Source organism: Scomber scombrus, chromosome 17 (genome assembly GCF_963691925.1).
Source record: "Scomber scombrus chromosome 17, fScoSco1.1, whole genome shotgun sequence".
Taxonomy (NCBI): domain Eukaryota; kingdom Metazoa; phylum Chordata; class Actinopteri; order Scombriformes; family Scombridae; genus Scomber; species Scomber scombrus.
The window spans coordinates 5585033-5604337 of NC_084986.1; the positions used below are offsets into that span (position 1 = coordinate 5585033).

The following is a 19305-nucleotide window of genomic DNA, read 5'->3' on the forward strand; positions in this document are numbered from 1 at the left end:
CTTTACCTCTTTTTCTTCAAGTACGAAATGCAACATTTTTACCCGACAGCAGGGAGACAACAGACATCACAGAACATGAATGACATGCAAAACAAGACATGAATGAAGGCAAAAAAATGGATGTAAAACAGAAAATAACAACTTCAGAACAGTTCACATTATTCCTCCACTAATATCCAAAAAAAAAGACACTGAACAACCATTTGATGATAATTAAAGAGGCACTTTGCTATAAAGTGCAAGATAATTCTGAGTTTAATTATCACATAAAAATGAGAAAATTACACCCAATTTACTTTTTTTGTCACAGTTGCCCTGTGAAGTATTCCGCTTTCTGCATTTTATACACTTTATAATTGAATTAAAATAATGAGCTCATTATGCGTCTGTGGCCACTTCAGATTAAGAAAAACACCCAGATTCATTTTCCAATAGGAGGATTAAATGTCACAATATCTCCACATAATATGATGTTAATTGTGGCCACTAATGTCATTACACCTAAATGTTCACTCACTTCATTCAAAGCTCATTGTCTCGCTGAAGGCTGCAGATTATTTTATTAGATTATTTTTGTCAGAAGAAGAATTTTTGTTTTTCCGTTTTTGTCGAGTTGCTCTCACAGCTGTTTGTTTTCTAAAAAGATATTGAGATGAATTGTGATTGATTTCTGTTTATAACTCAGTCTGCACACGTAATGTTGATTAATGGTAGGTGGGTGTGTGTGTGTGTGTGTGTGTGTGGCTTACCGCCTTGTGTAATAATAGTTAATATATACATGCTGGCTTTCATCTTATTAAATGTGTTGGATGTCTGGAGGCAGAAGAGGTGAGGATTGGCTTGAGGTACTAAATCAGCATTTCTCATTAAATGTCTACGCTCAGTCAGTTCAAAGTTTTGAGACAAAAGTACGGAGGTTTTCTGGCGAACACGAAAATCTCCTCGGTTAACAAAATGTTCCCACTGTAAAAGACATCCTCATTTTCTAAAAACGTCCCGTCTCATCTATCTTCTCCTTCAGCTAAAGTTTTTCATGTGTGTGTTAGAGCTGAACAAGCAGATGTGGATGTGATAGGTAGATTTCGATAGTTAAAGTTAAAAGTTTCCTCTTCTGCCCTGAACAGCTTTTTGTCAGTTAAACAGCTGTGAGAGCAAATTTTTTTTATAGTCCTGCCATATTAAGCATCCAATTAAAGTCAAAATCCATCTTTCCTGACACTTCCTGTTAAGAACAACATGGTTTCCTACCGTTCTTGTGCAGAGACATCCACAGCAGCACCAGCGGGACGACATGACGGAGCCTCCACCTTCCACCTCCTCCGCCGCCTGTACGGGACTCCCTGAAGAAGAAAAAGAAGCAGGAAGAAGACGACGTCGGTCAGTATACAACACAGAACTATATGAGCTATAACAGAGGATGATGTGCTGTTTAATATCTGTAAAGAGAACGCAGCACTTTTCATGCTGAAGTCACTAGATGAACCATTTGTTTCCCAATATGACACAAAAAAATCAACATTAACAAATGATCCCATCTTCAATTACCTCCACCCAACACTCAAACTACACACAACCAAATCAGGGACCAAGAGATATGTGTATCATTTAGCAAATAACTGATGTTTTCCATAATAACTGTAACATACAGTACAGTACAAAAATACCACTTCAATTGCTGCATTTTAAAGCAATAACCCTAAAATCACCTTGAATTTTTATCATTAATGACCTGATACCTTAAGACATTATATTAAAAAAATGTTGGAAAACAAATTCAAACAACTATTTCATATGTCCAAAATGAACGCTTTCCATATCCCAGCGCCAAATATTGAATCAGAGATCCAAAGTGGAAATAAAAATGTATTTGAAGGAATAATGTGATATTTCAGGAGCAGAGGCCCAGACTAGTTTTTTTCACCATCGTCCCGCAAAACAGTTTTAACCGCCCCGAAATGAATGTAAACCGTCCCAAAATCAAATGTCAAAATCAAGACATTGTTTGCCCATTCCCTCCAAATCACTACGTTTTTAGGGTGGTGTTTTTTTTAAAAGGATGACCCGGCCGGCCGTCATGAATTCTTTCCTTCGTCCAAATCAAGTCCAACTCCATTTACTCTTGAGAAAACAAGGATGCATGATGACACCTTGGTGTGGCTACTGCAAACAGATGGAAACATTAGTTGCTGTAAACACATGTAAATAAATAAATCAACTGGAAGTTTCCATTACTCACTCCAGCATCGTCACGAGCTGTGTTTTACTTCAGAGATTTTTCTCCTTCAAAGTCAACAAATAAACACTGACAATGTCGTAAACGTGTGTGAAGTATTGTCTCTTTTTCTTGTGTGTGTGTGTTTTGTCCACTGGCAGCGAGGTAAACAGCTGACCGGTGGAGCAACGCTGGATACCACCTACGCTCTCATGATGGCCCTGAACATAACGCCTCAGGGGAGCCAATCAAATCGCACCATCGGGCAGCGATAGTGTTGTTACAAGGTGATACTGAATCTGTTAATGAGGCGAGAATCATCATGAGGATGGAAGTGTATCATACAATTCATTAAAAACCACGTAATTGCTTTTTTTCCCTATTAAAGTATAAGGTTGATGATTTTCTATATTTACCAATGATGAACTGAGCTATTTAAGTATTTTCTGTGTGTTTCCAAAGTCTAATATATGTTATTTCCCCATTGCAGTGAGCTGTACTACATTATATATTATAAACACATTACAAAGACAGGAGGTTGTGATATATGGTGTTCGTGAGAAGTTTTGAGACATTTGGACTAAAGAACGAGAAAAGGAAGTGAAACCTTGCTACTATAGGTTTTTTAAGTAACCTCTGGGGATGGAGGAAGCTTCCTGATGTTGACCAATCAGAACAAAGTGGGCTCATCAAGAGCGGGGGGCTTAAAGAGACAGGAGCTAAAACGACCTGTTTTAGACAGAGGCTGAACTGAGGGGCTGCATAAAAAACCAGTATAAGATAAAAAATGAGTTTCTGACTGTAAATCATGCAAAGAAGTTCAAGTAGAGCCCCAAAAATATAAATATAGGCCTGGAAATGTGCATGATGTGTCCTTTTACATCATGTTTCTGCTTATTAGCCAACAAAAGCTGATTAGAAATCAGTTAGTTAATTGAGCCTCAGGTTATATAATAGATATAAATATATATATAATAGAAATCAAAAGGATTCAGCTTCAATAAGCAGATTTATGATATAATAAAATGCTGTCAGACCCCCATCATGTGAACAAAACAAGAAAAATGTACACTTTTCATGGTTTTGTGACACATAAAAAACACCTGATCAATGTTAAACAGTTTGCTGCAGGACCAGATGAGATCACGAATGACAACATTTAAGAACACACTTCAGTAAAAGTAAAAGATATAAATTCTTTAATGTTTCACAGCATGAGTGACGCAGTGAGGGGTCACACTGTTCTTCAACTCTACTTTATGTTTTATTCACACATCAACTCTGTTTGGATTCTACCCGTCGATCACACATATGATGAAGACACCTGACACCTGAGTACAGCGCTGTGTGTTTTCTGAAGCTGTCAACCGTCTGACTCCTGACTTCTTCTCTTATTGTCTTTTCTGTTCAGCTTAAAACAAAGATTAAAACAAAAAGTTCACAAGACCTTGAAAACAAATAATCCAAAGCTCAAAATCTTTCCTAAAAAAACAGAGATCGTAAAAGATTGCTTTGCTTTGATGAGTTTTCCTCAGGCGGGGAGTTCCGATCCTCTGAAATGAGGCCAATGCAGAAGTAACTTAAAACTGCATTCTATCAAAAGGCCACCAGGGGGCGACCATTTTCGTGTCAAAAGGACTTCCGTCTCTATACAAGTCAATGGAGAATTCACCAACTTCTCACTTGATTACTAACCTCAGTAAACATTTTCAAAATGTGTTTATGGTCTCAATCGCTAGTTTAAAGCCTTCTTCAATGCAGTATGATGTTCATTTGGGAAATTTTGGCCTCCCTGATTTTATATTTGACGATAAAGCAGGGTATGCATTAGGGCGTGGCTACGTCGTGATTGACAGGTTGATTGGTTCACAGGTTCAGGAGGGCGCCTCATGCCCCTCCTGATGCCCATATAAGTAGAATCCGTGTTTTTATTTTTCCCGGCATGCACCGGACATTTTCAAGATGGCGCTGCCCAGATCCGAAACTATTGGCCTCCGAGCAGCAGTCCACAAACCAATGGGTGACGTCACGGATGTTAAGTCCATTTCTTATATACAGTCTATGGTTTTCCTACAAATTGTCTTAGTATCAGCATCAGTTTTAGGTTTTTAATTATATTGAAATACTTTATTTATCAATTATATTCTTTTATTTTATTCTATACTATTGTTATATTACATATTAGCAGTCATTCTTCATATTTGAATGTTACAGTAGTTCCTTTTTTAGCTTTTCTTACCTTAAAAAAAAAAGTACTGGAAAGTTTTGTACAATTTTGACCTCAAAGTTGCATTAATTTAAAAAATCAGCTTTAAACAGGCTCAATCCTTGAATAACTAGTACATATGTCAGTCTTAAGAAACCAGTAATGGTCTAATTGCTCCAGCATGTGCAGGAAAAATCCCCGTACCGTATATGTTTATTGTTCTTGGCATTTCAGCTCACATTTGTATAATGAGGAATAACAACTCTTGTTTTATCTCAACACATTTTTGCTTTCTGAGTGCACTGTTACTCAACACAGCTGCTGTTATTTGTGCCCTGGGACTAAAAAGACCTGAAAACCACTTTGTTTACACAGAAAGCCCAAAAGAGGTTTGAAAAGGCCGAGGTCCAAATAACATGTTTGGCAGCTCAAAGGAACAGTGTGTTGATGTGACTCTGCAGCTCCAATACACAACGACTGTAGCCACGCATGTAAAATGGAGCAAATACTTTGACGGGATGGTAAAAACCAGTTTGTCTCATATGTTCCGAGACCGTGGTCATTGTGAAGCGCCACCACAGACAAAGCAGAAAAACCTTTTAAAACAAACATGTCGTGAGCAGCACGTTAAGCGGATCGACGGCAGCAAAAGCAAGCGAACCGTTGTGTCTACAAAAGAGGCGTTCAGGTACATTGTCGAGCGTAGGTCAACTGGGATTTGGAAGCACTCAGAGCCCAAAACACAATGATTGCTCCCCTCACCCAGAACAGGTGAGAGAGAGAAAAAAACCCAAGAATAAACAGCAAGTGGTTTTCACATGTATGCTATTCACACAAAAAACGGAAAAACAAACTAACGTAGGGTGGATTAGGGTAATGTGGGACATTGACTTAAGTGGGACAACTAGCAAGATAGCTAGTATATGCATATCCATTGATTCAGTGCTTCAGAAAGCTTTGTTTCCACTATCACTAGAGAGTCCACACTAAAGTCTTTACTGATCAAAATGTTCGCCAGTGCTAATGCCAATATTAGCCCGTGATTCGCTCATACCTCCATTACATACACACATCCCTGCTTTGCATGTATGGGTCAATGATGTGATGCAACCCATTGTCAATTGGTGTAACCAGTATTTTTTCATAAAAATCTGATCATATACAGGAAAATAAATGTGAACTGAAATGTGGACTACATATAATCCACTTTTGCAATGTAACACTGTGGTTTTTAACACATTTTTACATAATTTGAAAAAAATGGTCAATATTGACAAAATACTTGCAAATGTCATTCCAAATGACACAAAACCAACAAAAATACAAAAGGTACATTTTAACAAACCTGATGCTGCTTTTAAGACAATTTTTTAAAGATATTTTTGAAGTGCTCTTCTTGTCAACCCTTTGACACTGACACTCTACATTCAAAGCCGTTGTATCTGACCCCAAACTAACATCCACAACACTTAAGAGTTTACAGTGTTTTGTCACCATAGCAGTACAAAGCTTATCTGTGTGCAATTAACACAGTGGTCAGAAATGCTAATCATATCCTCGCACACTAGCTCTGTTTCTGACCTCTCTATGCTACGAAGCGATGGGTGTTGATGTGTTTTGCTGTCCGAGCACAGACACACACAGTCTTCATCTCCTAACCCAGACACACTGTATCTTGTAACAGCTTTATTATTGTAAAATAATATATTATTTTAATGTTAATGGTGAGTTATGTTAGTTTTCTCTTCTTTATTTAAATCCAGGCTAATGCTAATCCGAGCGCCGCAGACTGTGAAACTGTAAACACAGCTGCAATTAAGAGTCTCTGAGGGCTCGTTTTAAAGTTCATTTCATGTTAATTACTTACAGGTGTTAAAGTTATTTGAGTGTTAGAAAGTCAGACTGCATGACAGGATTATGATATTATAATATTATTATTATGACTATTATCATTATTATTGATTTAAAGACTTGTCTGACAGCCTGGGAGAGTTTCTACAGAACACAGTATCTCTATCATCCATCTGACAGACTGAACATGTTTTATAATCGCTGCAGTCAATGTCATGGATGTCAATGCAGCTAAAACGTCATAAACTGCAATTTTATGGTGTTTTTTCTGTATGATTGATGTGTTTTGTATTGTTCTGTTTGTGTTCTCCTAATAAGTGAGTATGTCATCATTATCATCTTTGTAATATTGAGAGAGAAGACTCATTTACAATGGTGCCGAGGTAGATATACAATAAGAGCAGACACACGTACTAAGTCACCAAAGAAAGCTAGGAGCATGGCCACATCTGTTAAAACAAGGTAAATGTAACAATGCTAAAAGGTTAAAGTGCAGGAATTGACTATAAGACAAATGAAAATATAAAACATAGGACAATTAAAAGATTAAAAGCGATAATCACAATCAATAAAATTAGCAATTAAACCTTCGAATTGACGTATTAATGAGGTCAACTTGAAGTTTCTTTGAAGCATATTTGGGGCATGGCATCAGAAATCAGATCTTCTTAACTCTGTAACTAATCATTTTTTCATACTATTAGGTGAGCCTCATCATCTTCCAACATCTATCTACTAAAGGAAGGTTCTCTGCATTCACGCCTGTATTTATGTATGTATGTCGTGCATCTCTTGAACTGTTCATTCGATCGACTCCACACTTGGCAGCTGTATAGCTGGGCAGCCAAAGTGGATGCAGTGTCAAATTCGGTGCAACAGGCATTACTTTTAATATTAATAACCTCTGCGATAAATAAACCAAGCAATCGATGAGCTGTTTCACTCTATGCAGGAGCTTCAGGGCTCTGCGGACTGACTCCTGCATGTCAGGGAGAGACCAGAGATGAGGCGTGATATGAGTCAGAGTAAACAGTGAAAACAGAGCTTCACATCAGGAATGGACACTCACACCACATGTCTAGACAGAAAGTGAAGTTTTAACAGCACAATCGAGTTTCTACACAAGAGGAATTCGAGTATGTAAGAGCTCTTGATTGCTAATTTCTGTCATGTTGATGGTGTGTATCCTCATTCACACCTCACATCAACCATATTATAGTTTTTCAATGTACTGAAGCAGCAATACCTTGAAGCCAAGCAATCAGCCCGATCCGAACAGGTGCTGTGCTAGTTCCTAAGAAAGCATGGCTGAATGATGTGGAGCGGGTTTGTAAAGTAGCTTTTCAAATAAAAATGTAATAAATGCTGATCCAGGAGGGACAGACAGTCTTTTGTTAAAGTGGACAATGGTGTGTGCCCATAACTATCTCCAGTAATGAATCTTAATGCAGAGTGATATACTACAGCTAAAGGTTTTGAGAGGGGAACTGGCCGCCCGCCCGTAAATAACATCCCCATAATCCAATACAGAGAGGAACGTTTAAACGCCAAGGACGCATCTTTGTCCCTGTAACAGTACAAAAATAAATTGATAAAAATCCACAACTTCACTAAAATAAACACAAGAAATCGTTAGAAATTTCAAAATCACTCTGAGAATAATATTACTGTTTTATTTGCGGCTTATCTTCCCCTAAAAGCTTAAAGTCTGGGTCAAACCAGGACATCCAGTAAGTTCTGGTCCTGTTTAGCTCTGAAGTGGAAACCAGCATATAAAGATAAGAGCTGCTGGTCCTGTGTGAAGCTGCTGTAAGTTGAGAAGAAAAAGAGATAAAAATCTGTGGTAATTCAACCCAACACAAGACATGAAACATTGCTTTGACCTAATGGGGCGGGGAAGTCAATTTTATAGCCCAATATCACGAATCACAAATTTGCCTCAGGGGGCTTTACAGTCTGTAGAGCAATACATCATCTTCTGTGCTTAGACCCCTGCTTCAAATAAGGAAAATACCCTAAAAACACTTTAAAAGACACTCTGACAGGGAAAAAGTGGAAGAAACTTCTGGAAGAGCAACACAGCACAGATCCGTCTCTCAGGACTTTGGTTTTGGGGATTGGGGTATCCTAATAATGATCCAGATTCATCCTCTCAGGGCCATTAAAATCTGAATTATTAGCTAATGCATTCATTTTTCATCAGAGTCCTTTTAGAGCTGCAACTATTAGTCGATCGACAGAAAAAATTATCAGCAACTATATTGATAATTGTCATTTTTCAAGCAGAAAAAGCCAAATGCACTCTGATTCCAGCTTCTTATTTGTGAGTATTTGCTGCTATTCTTTTTTATTTTTCAATAAATTAAATATCTTTGGAATTTGGGAAACTTTTTTACTTTATTTTCAACATTTTTCTGCAGACTTTTTGATACACAAAATAATCCTTAGATCTTTTTATATTGAAAATCTGCTGATATACTTCAGTATCCAACAGTTTCTTGCAGCTCAAACACAGTAAATAACCTCGTCAGACTGTTGATTAATTTATAGCTTGAAATCTGGAAATCTTGAGCCAGACCTCCGTTTGAATTCTCAAAGAAGACCGCTGCTTTCACCTCATAAATATACAGCATATATATACAACATTAAATCAGGTGCTTTTTATCTTCTGCTGACCTGGAGAAACCTATTCAAGCCTTTATTAATTCATGTGTGAGCCATAAAACAACTATCTTAACTTTCTTCAACTCACTTCCTGCTAATTTCAGAACTGATGGGTAACAATTAACTAAAGTTAAACCAGTTCTGTTTGTATATTCTTTGTTTTATTCTGTATTATCTCTTGAATATATGTTTAATTTAGCTCCATGAAGTATATAACTGTTTTGAAATGTGATACACAAATCAAATTACCATTACAAAGTGAGTCTATCTTGTAGTTATTGAGATATTAAATGCATTTTTTAACATCATAGTGTGGTTACAAAGCACCAGCAGTAAGAGGTCAGAGGTCAGAGGTCAGGACATGATAATTAGGATGTTGCTAAGCAGGAAAATGACATCATCACTGCACCATCCCCCCTCCTGAATCACCCCTACTTTCAGAGCCACAGGGAACCTAAACAGTGAAGTCTTATTTCGTCATATTTGGTGTTTTGGTTGGCCCGTCGCTCCTCTGGCTGACATCGACATATTTATCTGTCTCTGCTGTCAGCAGACTGTAAAACACAGAGAGTGACAGCTGCGTGATGTCGACGCCATAAAAACAGTCGGGCGGCAATCAGAGCGGCAGCAGTGAGGGAACATGAAGGAAGCTCCTCCTTCAGATTCAGAGTTAAAGCATCAAAACACCAAACTGTAAATCACACAAGTAGAGCTGAAATAGAGGGGAAGCAACTTAATGCATGAATGTATTTTTAAAATATCATTTACTTTTTTTCCCAGTTGGTGACTGATTAATATTTATTAATCATTTAGTTGTTTCATCCATTAGAACATTAATCTGAAGCTATTTTAATAATAAAGTCATTCTTTATGAAAAATGTGAATATTTTTGGTTCCTTTAGTCCTCTGTGACAGTAGCTGAATATTTTTGGGGTGTGGACAAGACAAGACATTCTATGACGTCCTCTTCAGTTTTGGGAAACAGTGATCAATATTTTTCACCATTTTCTGACATTTTAATGGATTAATCGAGAAAATAATCAGTTGTCACGTCAGAAAAACACATTTTTTTGCAGTGATTTGGTTTCTGAAGACAGACAGATGATGTCGCCCTGCTGATAGCGACACCACATCAGAAAATACTTCATGTGTCGCTTTGTTCTGCAACTAAAATCATTTCACCTCTTGTGGACAGCAGATTAAATGTATCTGCTGCAGTAAAACAGTGACTTTTCTGTGTTTGTCTGGCTTCTGCTCATCTCTTAAACCTCGGAGAGATCGACACAAGTCACCTGTGTTTGTCTCCAGATCAGCGGAGGATCTCAGCGGTGTGTTGGAATAACTTCACACGGCAGCTGTACATTTACTCTGTGTCTGCCTGATCAAACTGATGAATTATTTAACACACGCTGGATTTGAATAAAGGGAAAAAAAGGGATGGAGACAAAAGAGGGAAGTTTGAGACTTACTGAACTTTTAATTAAAAGTTCTTCATACTCTCTTAGAAACACACTGTGTGCATCATAAATATTTAAACCAGCGTACGGAGAGAACAGAACCCGGTTTTAATTTCGTCGTCCCGCTTTTTCGTGTCCAGCGCCGCAAATTCATGCAGCTCCTGACATTAAAAGAAAACTCGCCTCTTTGTCAAGTCATGCGTCTTGTTTCCTTGTTTCCTTGTTTCCCCTCCTCCCGCCTCCGTCTTCAGTATGGAAATGGGAGTGAATGACAGGCAGAGCGAGGTCATCGAACACGACCGCATAAAGAGAGCGATTCATGTGTCTGCAGGGCTGGACGGCAGCCTGCTAAACCCTCCGCCTCGAGTCAGACATTTTGTGGCCCAGAAGGCCTCGATCACACACAGTCACACTGAGCGTTTCACACCAGAAAGAAATAGGAGAAATCCACCTTTAAAGACTTAGAAACTTGAAGGATGTGGTTTTACAGGTGTGGTTCTTAAGCTTTTTTCTGTCATGCCGCCCATCCCAACCTAACCTGCTGACAATTTGGGAACATTTGTGACCAAACAAGAAAGATTAAAAGTTTTCTAACTTAAATAACATAAAAAAGAACACAGATTTTTTTGAGTTACTGTTGTGCAAATGAAAAAGGCTGGTTACATTTTGCCCAAACTGCTGAGTTTTTGATCATAAAAGACAAAGTTCAAGAGAAAATTGATCATCTTTTTAAGAGAAACATGCAAAAACTGCAGATTGTGTCTCATCTCTGATCTCCAATTAGCATTTGACCATTTATTACCTGTAACCACAACCTTTCCTAACTTTAAAGGGGCCTTATTCTGCTTTTTTGTGATATTCTGTTATTTATATAATGTTAAGATATGGGATATTAAAATGCTCCCTTTAAATAAAAAGCCAGCGCTGCTCTTTGCCCTTCATGTGCAGTGTTTTTTTCTATCTTGCTGACATCAGCTCATCACACATGCCCATAAACAACCGTCCGATTGGTTGCTAAGGTTGTTGCTAAGGTGTTTCCACATGTCGTTGACATTGTCCAACCTCGTATTTCTGATCAGATTCAGCTCCGACACGTATGGATGGATTTGAGAAGTTGACATTTGTAGTAAAGATTTAGAGGAAGAAGTGAAATCCTGCTACTATAGTGTGTTTACGTAGCCTCCGGCACCAGAGGAAGCTTCCTGAAGCTGACCAATCAGAGCAGAGTGGGCTCAGCAGGACAGGGCCTCATAGATAGAGGAGCTAAAGCAGCCTTCTACATTAAGCTGGCTACATTTTAAAACATTGTTTTTTGAGCAAATACGACATGAATCCACAGCAGGAGTATCAGCCTTTTTCTGAAAATACCTCCATCAACACCAAAAAGGTTCATTCTCCTCCAATTGGGCATGTGCAGAAGACAGATGAGCAAGTCAGCCACAGAAAACCAGTGAAAAAGAAACATCTGTTTTGTCAGCGATATGAAAGTTTCTATACATCTCTGATTTCCACATACGCACTACAACACCAAGCCATCACAATATGCATCAAAATGTGTGCTGTCAAACCATAAAACACTGTTAAAATCAGCAGAAGCTCCTCTTTACAAAGATATGTGTTGTGCAGGATCAGCATCCATAAATCCACTTTGAAACCCGAGAGAAAAAAAAAGATATAACTAGTTTAAGTCAAACTTGAGATCTTGGTTCTGACCTTTTCCCCAGTAAAGGTTTTTACAGCTACATCGATGCCTGTGTGGAAACAGGAAGTTTTATACTCAGCAAGAATCTCAAAAGAACAGGATTCATTGTTGTCACTGTGAAGTACTTTCATTTCATTTTGGTGATCTTAATCTGAAGTTTTCATCCATATTTATTTCCCTGCGTTGGTGTGCTGGTGAAATCTCCACATCTGGAATGTCTAATGAGTTTGTTAAAGTGCTGTTTTCTATTCATGTTAAATCTGCTTTTTGAGGAAACCCCTTCAGCATTGAGCTCCACACAGAGCCAACTTCCTGTCTGTACATGTGGCTGTAAGTATGCATTCTCTGGTCAATTACATTGGGAGCGTATTTACATAAAACTGCTCCCCCAACACCCCCTCAAAATATTTGTAAAAGAATAATGAAGAGAGAGAGAGAGAGAGAGAGAGAGAGAGAGAGAGAGAGAGAGAGAGAGAGAGAGAGAGAGAGAGAGAGAGAGAGAGAGAGAGAGAGAGAGAGAGAGAGAGAGAGAGAGAGAGAGAGAGAGAGAGAGAGAGAATGGTGTGGAGATGTCTCATGAGAGCAGAGCCAGGTGAGTTGCACAGCTGTTCTTCCTCAGCTAATTATCGTCTCCCTTTAAATGCAGCAGCGTGCTGGACTTCAGATGACTGCTGCACACAACAGGTCAGATATTGTTTGGTGGCGCTTGTAAATATTATTTATGGGACTGAATGACTCAAGCGACCGGACCGCGTGTGCCAGATGAAGCGTGGAGTGGATTTATGTTTAAAGTATTTATGTTAAAGTGTGTGCAAGCATTGTGAGACTTGCCACAGTGATATTTCTTCATGTGCAAATTGAAAATGCAACTAAACACAGGTGGATGGCAAAGCACCAACCCAAAGAAAATAACCATTACAGTAACCGTAACTATATAAAGATGCATTCTGTTGTTTAAACTGTAACCTTCACTACAAATGCTTCAAATATTGTTGACTGTGTTGAAGTATCACTTTAGCCAAAAACACGCTTTCTTAGAGAAAAGTTAGTCAATCAGTAAACACATTTACTTTGCAAAAAACTTCTAAAATTCAGTTTTCAATAATGATCCTTATCTACTAAAAATGATGTTTATGCACTACAGGTTTGCATCAAAGACTTAAAAAGTAAAGTACATTTTCATTAATCTTTTTCCAGGATCTCATGGTCTTCATCAGAGCTTGCTGAGTTGTTTGATGTTACTGTTATTTTAATCAAAACAACTTTTTTGATAATTGCAGAACCTTTTCTAACGATGCTGGAAACTTTTAAAAATTCTGTCAAAGCAATCAAACCTCCTTTTTTTCCCCCAACTAGTTTTCATCAGAAACAAAAAGTGAACACAGCACTGACATATCATCAGATGTTCAGGTTGATATAAAAGGAGGAGCCTGACTGACAGAGGCTTCAATCATACATGTGGTTTCCAGAAGATCACAGCCGACCACTGAAGTGACTCATCACATCACAACTAGTCTAAACTTCCAGATGAAAGTTTCATTGCCTTAAGAGGCTCCGCAGGGTGTCACATATAGGTGTGTGTGTGTGTGTGTGTGTGTGTGTGTGTGTGTGTGTGTGTGTGTGTGTGTGTGTGTGTGTGTGTGTGTGTGTGTGTGTGTGTGTGTGTGTGTGTTTTACAAAGGACAACAACAACAACAACAACAACAACAACAAAGACATGGTGTACATCACTAACTAAAACTAGCCTTATTAGCATGACCAGCACAAACTAAACACCCAAATGATCTTAGCAAAGCAGGAACCTACATGCAGCTATATTAAGAGTACTTACAATTTGATGGATTCACACAACAGTCCAAAACCAAAAAACAGTTGCACCCCTGTTTGAACTTAATTAGCTTCAATCCTTCACTCCCCTGAACAGCAGCTACACAGTGGAAAGGGAATGTACCACTATTTTTAGAGAGAGGGGGGGCAGAATAGTCCAATGCTGTTCTTTTTATTTTTATTTTTACATATGTTGAACTTCTTAACAAACTGCTGCTTATTTCCACATCCAGCAGTCACAGAGCAACATTATCCTTCATTTGGAGTCGTGTTTCTGTCCACCTGGTGAATATAAGTCCAATATTCGCTCTCTTTTAGCTCTGTTTTTGCTCTCTAACCAACTCCTGAGGGAAATGTGAGGCTCTTCAGCTGCTAAATGCTTCACTATGTTCACCATCCAGACTACAGCTGGCTAGTCTTACAGTGTACAGTGACTTTTTAGAGCTTTATCTCTGACAACAATAGGCCTGCTGCGACCGAATAGATGCTGAGAGTGAACCAAGAATAGAAAAGTTGCAGCCGGAGAGCAAAACAATGAGCCGAAACTCACTATATAGCTCCGTAAAGGTGAGAGGACCAACACATTACACACTGACAGATCAGGAATTGCTATAAAAATATAGATTATAGCAGTTTTAAGATCACCCTGTCCTCATTCTCTCCTCCAAATATAACATATAACCATCATCGGTAGGACACAGGGTTGTATCAACAGGTCAGAACTCATGTTTGGATCAGCGGAGATGAAGCGCTCGTCTCTGTTTCTGATCCGCTTTGTGCTTCGGCCAAAAACAAGGGTGGATTTTCTAAAAGTTCTCACCTCATGCGGTTTTATGTTTGCTGTGATTCCCTCCACGGCCGGCCTGTGAGCGGCCGCAGTGAGCAGAATGAAGGGAGTGTCTCCACCTTCTCCTCCTCTGAATTATATCACCCGGATCAAACCTGAACCTGCAGGTGCAGAGATCATATCTTCCCCTTCCCTTCATTTTTAATTAAACCACATTCCTCTCTGAACCACCTGACTCTCACTTCTACTGCCTCACCTGTCCTCGTCCTGATTTCACTCTTTTTTTGCTTTAGCGACTAAAAACTGCAACTGTAAACGTCTCCAGTGGAGCCGCAGCTGTAGCTAATTATTCCCATTATCGATTAATCTGCCAAATGTTTTCTTGATTATTGGATTAAAAGTTTAAAAGCCACTGTAATGTTTTTAATGAGCTTATTTTGTTCTACAGTCAAAATCCTTCAGTAGTCATGACGATCCTGTAAACTGTAATGTAATAAGTTTCACTACATGTTCTGATGCAGGTTAGTTTAGTCAGCGGTGACTCAGTGTTACAGCTGCAATGATTATTTGTCATCTATTAAATTAATTGCCAACCATTTTGACAATCAATTAATCATTTTGAGTCTTTTTTTAAAGAAGAAAATGTCCAGATTCTCTGATTCCAGCTTCTCAAATGTGAATATTTTCTGTTTTTTTTAAGTCTTCTATGAAAAAACTGACGATCTTTTGGGTAAATGAGACATTTGAGGACATCAGGTGGGTTTTGGGAAACGGTGATTGACATTTATCATCATTTTCTGACATTACAGATCCAACAACTAATCAATCAATCAAGTAAATAATCATTAGTTGCAGCTTTAAATCGTCCAAACTTTAAGATATTCAATTCATGTTCAATTTCCAAAGACTAAATAGTTGCCGATTAACTGACTAATCATTGCAGCTCTCGTCTTCAGGTACTTCAGGGACACACTAAAGACACACTTCCTGTCAACAGGGGCGCAGTTTGACGTCACCCCATGTCTCCTTTTTTTTTTTTTTTTTTAAAGACGTCGTGTTCAGAGCTTCGAATCTGGGACACGCAGCATGTTTTCTGGGCGTATCGCCTTCACAGGTTGTGTAATCGCTGGCAGAGACGGCGTCCACCTTAAACAACACTTTCTTTGATAAAGTCGGAGTCACGTCGCTGCAGCCAAACTTTAAACTCCTCTACAAACACTCCTGCTGTGATTTTGATCTTCTGCGATGTCATTTTAACATCAACATGTATAAAATTCCAACACAATAACCCTCCTAGTACATTCATCCTTTCATTCACTCTTTTTTTTTAATCCTCTGTAATGTTACTTAAATAATTATATGGTGAATTACATCTATAATGACTGACTTTTAAACTGTTTTCAAGTCATTTGAACAGTTGAAAGACGTGAAAATAGCCTCAATTATATTAATTTAGCATGAAATGTGATTTAATTTTCCTAAAGTGACCACAAGACTTCCAGTATGTTCTAATTTTAGGTTATTATACAGAGAGTCTGTTCCTTAAATTTGAGCTTTACTCAAATTTCTTTAAGACATATTTTGAGTAATAATTTTGTGTCTTAAACATTTCATCCATCTCCTCCTTCTCCTCCAAATCCAGACTCTTTGAAGATGTAAATACGGTAGATTTCAGTAGTTTTAGATGTCTCCCGCTTCACTGTGAAGTCCGTTCTCAGTGTTTGTGATGTGGAAACTTGAAGCCTCCAGTGCACCTCTATGTAAGTTACATAATGAACCATGAGCGGCTCCAAACTTTTGTTGTAATGTAAGAAAACATGCTCGTTGCTACGTGTTACATTTAGTTCAGTTAAAACAAATTGTGCAGGGTGAGGAGAACATCTACGACATGTTTGAGTGGCACAGGACTTTAAATTCAACCTGTATTTATAGACATTGGTGGTAGTGGGGAATCTTGTACTCTTGAACTCCTTTAATCAACCACTTTATTGATTATTCCTCTGTGCTGTAGATCAACATTGTTGCCAAACGTGTCAATGAGTCACATCGCTGCAGAGGCCAACGTGTTCCTTTATTATGAAGAGCTTGTTCATGGTTCATTGTTCACGGCTGAAGTTCTTAGAGAAATGTCTAACGTAGACAATGATGCATGTTCCTGCTTAGTGGTCTTCCAACTTCCAACTTTGCAACTCTTTAAACAAAAGTACTTCTTCTTTTTAACCTGAATCCAATAACCTGAGGAAGTGGTTTTAGCGTCTAAAATGAACCAAACAGCTTGAATGATTAGTCGATCAGCAGCATTTTGATAGTTGATTAACTGTTTGGGGTCTTTTTGTCCACATTGTCGCGTTCTAGCTCCTCAAATGTGAATATTGTCCTTGTTTGTTGAGTCTTTTATATTTGGGTTGTGTGTAAAACAAGATGTGCGGATGCCAACTTGAGCTTTTGGAAGGAAAAAAGTGATTTTTCGTCATTTTGCACCATTTTATAGACCAAACATCTAATTGATTAATTGATAAAGTAATCACTAGTTGCAGCTCCTAGACCAAACTTTAACCAAAGCATTGTCCCTGTCATTAAACATATAACAGTGGCTTTTGGAGCCATTTCTAAACAAACATGAGCAAACTCCCAAACATAATGAAGCCAGTGCAGCAGTGCAGGCTCACTGAAGTGTTTTTTTTAAATAGTTTTTGGACAACAACAGAGCTCCACAAACACAGAGGAATAAGATATATCAGACTTTGGATCCACACACAGGAGTTGTTAGAAGATCAGTTCATTGTTGGTTTGGATCCCAACATGACATTTGTTGACAGTAAGAAGAATATAAATGCCAGAATGATCCTTTAATCCTCCTTTTTAAACGAGCTCTGGTTAGAAACACTAACACAAACTACTGTAAGTCACTACTGGTCTATTATAGAGACACCACATCAGTACAAGAGCATTATAGTGATTTTTAACAGCATTCCTGTGGCAGTGGTTCCCAACATGAGGGTAGTGACCCTAAAAAGGCATCACAGCATAATTACCAACATAGGAAAGTGTAAATTAAGCTTTTCTCCCTTTTAAAGGAAACACTGGATATATTGTTACTTCTCTGTGAATCTAAAATGAATCAAAAATAACAATCTGACAGGAAAATAGTCCCTTTTCTTCTCCTCTAAAGAGCAGAAACTCTCTTCATGTAGCTGCTCAGTATGGCTGAGACAGATTGTAAACATATGAAACTATAGGCGGCCAATAGCATCATGGAAAACATCTTTTTTTTTTTTCTTCTTCTTCTTCTTCTGCAGTTTTCCAGCACAGAGTTCAACTCTCATGTTAGAAGAAGGAAAAAAGAGAGAGAGAGAAAGAGAGAGAGAGAACTTTTTTTCTGTGTTGCCTGATTTTTCCCATCAACGTCACGTTAATCATCAAAACACAACTTTCACCGCAATTACAAAGTCACAACAGTTTGTGTTTTAATTAAGAGAGAGAGAGCGCGCACCAAACGCAGCTGGGGTGTCTCCTGTTTTAAAGGAGGAAAAATGACTGAAGAAAGGTTTTAAAGTAGAAGAGTGAAGTTTTCCATCAGAGTGCAAAAAGTTAAGAGACTAGTTGAAGGTTTTAAATGAGTTAATTAACATGTTAAATGGCTGGAAAACAGCGCGCGAGCGACTGGCTGCAGCGTGAATTTGGGAGGACAAATGAGCGCAACATAAAGACTGACATTATATTTAAAGAGGCAAACTGCAGAAATACAACTTAAAAAATATAAATATTACTATAATGACGTTTTGGTGTATTTTAAAATGTCATTAAAGAAGGAAAAAAGCATCTCAAGCATCAACAAGCTCCTAAATACAGATGTTTAAATGCAGATGTCGCATTAAGAAGCACGAGACAAACATATTCCTGGTGTCATATTAAAAGTTTTATGATATATATTTTTTTAGGACTCACATGTGTTCACTGGAGCGGCAGCTGGTCCCCCTGCAGGATCATTCTCCCTCTCTACAAACTCTTCACTTCAGGGTGTTTCTTTTTTAGGGGGAAAGGGGAAGAGGGGGGTTTAGTTTCTTCTTTTTCTTGCGCTGAAACTTTTTAAGAGAAGATTCCTCATCCAACGTTTCCAGAAATCCCAAAATGCGTCTCGTTGTTAAAAGCAAAAGTCTCCAAAAGTTTGTGGAGAGAAAGTGAGAAAGAGAGAGAGATAGAGAGAGAGAGGAGGAGAGAGGAGGAGAGACCGGGTGGGTTCGCTTCACTAATCCGGATTGCCCGGAGGCGGTGACAAAAGATGCTGCTGCTGACAGAAACCCAGAGGAGAGTTTGAGCGTTTGGGGTTTTTTTGGGAGTCGCTGTGAAGTCAAGCTATAAGTAATGGAACAGCTATTTCCGGTCAGGATGCCAAAATAAAGGTAGCGGGGCTGGGTTTTTTTTTTTTTTTATGTAATCTCCAAAAACAGCAAAGAAAGATCAATATTTTTACTTTGGGCTCAGTATGACATGACAAAAAGTATTGAATATAAAACCTACAATCACAAAGGATTATTTTAAATCAGCCCCAACTGTGAACATTTTTATTATTCCAGGTTAAAAACACTTCTCTTGTTT

The 19305-nt window shown here is 38.3% G+C and overlaps 1 protein-coding gene across 1 annotated transcript in view; it reads right to left on the reverse strand.

The window, feature by feature from the left end:
- The window catches only part of adgrg6 (adhesion G protein-coupled receptor G6), a 110803-nt gene extending 92042 nt beyond the window's left edge, over positions 1-18761 (reverse strand). Inside the window, exons 1-2 of the mRNA XM_062437288.1 lie at positions 18655-18761; positions 1249-1340 (exon numbers count right to left, since the gene is read on the reverse strand). Of these exons, the coding sequence (XP_062293272.1) occupies positions 1249-1340; positions 18655-18656 (94 nt within the window). The 5' untranslated portion in view covers positions 18657-18761. The remainder of the gene's footprint in view (positions 1-1248; positions 1341-18654) is intronic.
- Positions 18762-19305: the final 544 nt, after the last annotated feature.